Raw genomic sequence first — 5,000 nt, forward strand, 5'->3', positions numbered from 1 at the left:
AGAATAAGAAGCTGAACTGCTTTACCTAAAGATGCTATGGATTTAAATACATTGCTACAAAAGCTGGAATACAAACTATACTAATGTCAAAGCTGAAATATGTAATAAACGATGGAATTCATAGCTAAAAAGCTTGGAAAATGAAACACCTTGAAGCTTAGCTGAAATGTGAAACTGGAAGAATTGGAAGCTGAAGTGCATTACCTAAAGAAGCTAAGAACTTAAATACATTGCTACAAAAACTATAAGATAAACTTTAATACTGTCAAAGCTGAAAGATGGAATAAACGATGGAATGTATAGCTAAAAAGCTTGGAAGCTGAAAAAACCTGGAAGCTTAGTTGAAATGTGAAACTGGCAGAATTGGAACTGCATTACCTAAAGAAGCTAAGAACTTAAATACTTTTAAACTTTTCAACCTGAGTAGTTTAAGCCTTGAACTGAGCCTTTAGCTTGAAAGATGAGCAATAGAGTAATACTGTCAAAGCTGAAAGATGGAATAAATTATGGAATGTATAGCTTAAAAGCTTAGAAGCCTGACGGGGAGCAGTACAGTGATCTCTGGGCAATCTCTATGCACCCAACGGTGAAGACCGTGTGTCTCTAGCCCACATGGGCTGAGTTCTGTGGTCCATGGCGTGGATAGTGGCGTGGTGGAAAGACTCCGCCCCCTTGGGTCAGAGCTGGTCAGGGGCTGTGTCTCCTTGCACCCACTGGTGAAGACCTTGTGTCTCTAACTCACTCAGGGGCTGAGTTGTGGGATCTGTGGCGTGGATAGTGGCGTGGTGGCGAGACCAACCTGTCGGGGACAGTACAGTGACCTCTTGGCAATCTCCATGCACCCACCCGTGAAGACCATGTGTCTGTAGCCCACTCAAGGGCTGAGTTGTGGTGTCCGTGGCATGTTCAGTGGCGTGGTGACGAGACTCCGCCCCCTTGGGTCAGAGCCGGTCGTGGACAGTGTAGGCCATGCCGGGCTACCCAACTGCCTTCAGCAGTGAAGACCGTGTGTCTCCAGCCACCTCAGAGGCTGTGTTGTGAGGTCCGTGGTGTGGATAGTGGCGTGATGGCGAGACTCCGCCCCCTCCGGTCAGAGCAGGTCGGGGGCAGTGCACTGACATCCGGGCCACCCACATGCAACTGTAATGTAACATGTCAAGCCATGGATGAGCTAGTTGATGCATATTTTTCTACATTTTGATGCATATTTTGCTTATCGAAATAATTATATAATTATTATATAATATGTCTTAAGTCAAAAATCAATCCTATCAGAAAAATATAGGCCCTATCTTTTCACAATGAAAGTAATTCAGCCAACAGACACAAGTCAAAGTTACTTACACATTTATTGTATTTTGTACAGTATGTGACATCCTTCTCACCAGGGCCCATTGTTGATCACTGTGTGTTAGGCTATTTCAGTAGGCCTATTTCTTGTCAGATCAAATCAAACTTTATTTATATAGCGCATTTTTATACACAGAGGCAACACAATTATCAAGATGGCGCATGCATGTGTGGACATTGTATTCTGTAAAACTTACATAATAAAAGTACATTCAACATTCATTGGAGTGGTCCAGTTGGATAAGCTAGCCTAATATAAATAAATTGACCTGTATTTTCAGTGTTTGCTGGTAGCGAATGCCACAGACAGACATTGTTAGCGATGATTTGATTGTTCAATGAATATCATTCGGTCCTCGGTCGCGAAAAGCCTATAAGATAAAGACGCACATTCTCCTACTCCACTAGGCTAACTATCCAAAATCTATCCATCCACCCATCGTCATCCGCTTATCCGGGTCGGATCGTGGAGGCAGCAGTTCCAGCAGGGGGCCCCAGACATCCCTTTCCATAGCAGCCTCAACCAGCTCTGCCTGGGGAATCTTAAGCCGCTCACAGGCCAGTGCAGAGATGTAGTCCCGCCACCTGGTCCTGGGTCTACCCCGCGGCCTCCTCCCAGCCGGACACGCCTGGAACACCTCCCTAGGGAGGCACCCAGGAGGCATCCTCACTAGATGCCCGAACCACCTCAACTGGCTCCTTTCGACGTAAAGGAGCAGTGGCTCTACTCTGAGTCTCTCCCGGATGACTGAACTTCTCACCCGATCTCTCAGGGAGACCCCAGCCACCCTCCGGAGAAAACTAATTTTGGCCGCTTGTATCCGTGATCTTGTTCTTTCGGCCATGACCCATCGTTCATGACCATAGATGAGGGTGGGGACGAAGATAGATTGAGGGCTTTGCCTTTTGGCTCAGCTCTCTTTTCGTCACAACAGTGCGGTAAAGCGACTGCATCCGGCCAAACCCCCTCTCCATGGTTCCCTCACTCGTGAAAAAGACCCCCAGATACTTGAACTCCTTCATTTGGGGTAAGGACTAATTTCTTACTCAGAGTGGACAAACCTCTGGTTTCCTGCTGAGAACCATGGCCTCAGATTTAGAGATGCTGATTCTCATCCCAGCCGCTTCACACTCAGTTGCGAACCTATCCAGAGAGTGCTGGAGGTCGCAGTCCAATGATGCCATCAGGACCACATCATCTGCAAACAACAGCGACTCGATCCTCAGCTCACCGAACTGCAAACCCACCTCCCCACGGCTACGCCTCGATATCCTGTCCATGAAAATCACAAACAGGATTGGTGACAAAGCGCAGCCCTGGCGGAGGCCAACCCCCACCGGAAAGGAAACCGATTTACTGCTGAGGACACGGACACAGCTATCGCTCTGGGTGTACAGGGATTGGATGGCCCTAATTAGGGATCCCCTCACCCCATACTCCAGCATAACCCTCCACAAGACCCCTTGAGGGACCATCATAAGGTCATAAGCCTTCTCCAAATCCAAAAAGAACATGTAGACAGGTTGGGTAAACTCCCAAGCCCCCTCCAAGATCCTTGCGAGAGTGAAAAGCTGGTCGGTGGTTCTACGAGCAGGACGGAATCCGCAATCTGAGGTTCGACTATCATCTTCAATCTGAGGTTCGACTATAATCTTCAATCTGAGGTTCGACTATCATCTTCAATCTGAGGCTCGACTATCATCTTCAATCTGAGGTTCTATCATCTTCAATCTGAGGTTCTATCATCTTCAATCTGAGGTTCTATCATCTTCAATCTGAGGTTCTATCATCTTCAATCTGAGGTTCGACTATTATCTTCAATCTGAGGTTCGACTATCATCTTCAATCTGAGGTTCGACTATCATCTTCAATCTGAGGTTCTATCATCTTCAATCTGAGGTTCGACTATCATCTTCAATCTGAGGTTCTATCATCTTCAATCTGAGGTTCGACTATCATCTTCAATCTGAGGTCCGACTATCATCTTCAATCTGAGGTTCTATCATCTTCAATCTGAGGTTCGACTATCATCTTCAATGTGAGGTTCTATCATCTTCAATGAGGTTCTATCATCTTCAATCTGAGGTTCTATCATCCGGACCCTCCTTCCCAGCACCTTGGAGTATCCAAAATAGCACTCTAAATGTCTTGCTTTTGACAGTAGGAAAATAAAAGCACACAAAAATAAAAATCACAATGTAATAGGCTACTTATTAAGAAATGCTATTTTAGCGAAATTGAAAGTAGGCTGTAGGCTATACCAGTAGTGAAAGAAAGACAGAGGTACAGTACAGTCTAATGTAGATAGCAAAATGCAATGATTACAAGATGCATAGCCTAAATAAACTCATGTCCACGGAATTCCTCCTCCACCGAAGTGGAGGGGAGAACGTGAGGCAGAGAATCCATTCTAGTACAAGACTGTCAAACCTGCCGCTCTGAAAGCTCTGTATGCACAAGATGTCTGGATAATTGGCAATATTGAGTGATCTTTACTCATTGCGACTATGTCAATTTTGTATGGATCCACACCTCCGATCAAGCACATTTTTTCTTCGTATCGTGATGAAGCCATACTGCGCTCAGCTACATTAGCTGGTGCCCCGTCTTCAAATTTACTTCCGGGGTTTAGAAATGCATCGGAGCTTGGGATTTGGTGCCCGGGACGGCGTCACATCCCAGTTGAATGTGTTCCAGAAACAAAACACAAAATCCCCTCTTTCGCCACATCTTTTTAGTTCTAGGTAGTTCAAGTTAGCTATTGCTAGCCATTGTTAGCAATACTGTTATTTTACGCATTTGACTTAACAGACACCACGTCTTGACCCGACGTCAGTTACTGAGATAGATACTGTAGATATATGTGTTCGTCATAATTAAATTACATCCAGATGGAGAACAAATGTGTTTGAGAACAAGTTAATAATAACAATAAAACATTATTTGTATAGCATTGTTCATACAGCTTTACAACAGAGCATTTAAATTAAAGAATGTGAAATTCAATGATGCAATGATCAGGCTTGTCTTTTCCATTCGTAGACTATAGGAGAAATACACTGTGAGCCCAGCCTGCTAAATCTGCTCAAAGCCGCCACCTGGTGGTGGTGCATCACTAAAATTAAATAATACCGTCTGAAATCCCACAAGATTTCCAACGGGATTTCCCTGCCAAATACCGCGATGGTGAAATGCTGCAGGATGGAAAGTTTCTAACTTCCCACAACTGTACCGTCCACACGCACCAATGAAGAGATAGCTTTTCATTGGCGCAGCTGGTTAAAACGGTATCTGTCACGTGGGAGACCCGGGTTCGATTCCTACCCAGGACATGCCGAAACGTACGGGTTACACTGGTGCCATGACCCGGATGGAGGAGTGAGTTTAGGGGGATGAGAGTAACCGAGTGAAACTGGGTTCTTGTGAGTCCTTGAGTAGGTAGCGAGTTGTTGGTTAAACTCACTCCCCCCCCAGTATAAATACCGTTAACCCAACTCATTAAAATGGTGTCTGTCACATGGGAGACCAGGGTTCGATTCCTACCCAGGACATGCCGAAACGTACGGCTTAACATTCATGTCTTTTCTCCTCTCCTCCTCTAGTACCCCCCCTGATCCAGCCCTTCGACTTCCCGCCCACCTCCATCGGG

The 5,000-nt window shown here is 45.5% G+C and overlaps 1 protein-coding gene across 1 annotated transcript in view; it reads left to right on the top strand.

The window, feature by feature from the left end:
* Positions 1-5,000, top strand: part of dscaml1 (Down syndrome cell adhesion molecule like 1) — a gene marked incomplete at both ends in the record, with an annotated part of 41,605 nt that overhangs the window by 14,107 nt on the left and 22,498 nt on the right. The window contains one exon of the mRNA XM_084438489.1: positions 4,954-5,000. This exon is cut by the window's right edge and continues 232 nt beyond it. Coding sequence (XP_084294615.1) covers positions 4,954-5,000 — 47 coding nt within the window. The remainder of the gene's footprint in view (positions 1-4,953) is intronic.

Source organism: Borostomias antarcticus (assembly GCF_949987555.1).
Source record: "Borostomias antarcticus genome assembly, chromosome: 1".
NCBI lineage: Eukaryota > Metazoa > Chordata > Actinopteri > Stomiiformes > Stomiidae > Borostomias > Borostomias antarcticus.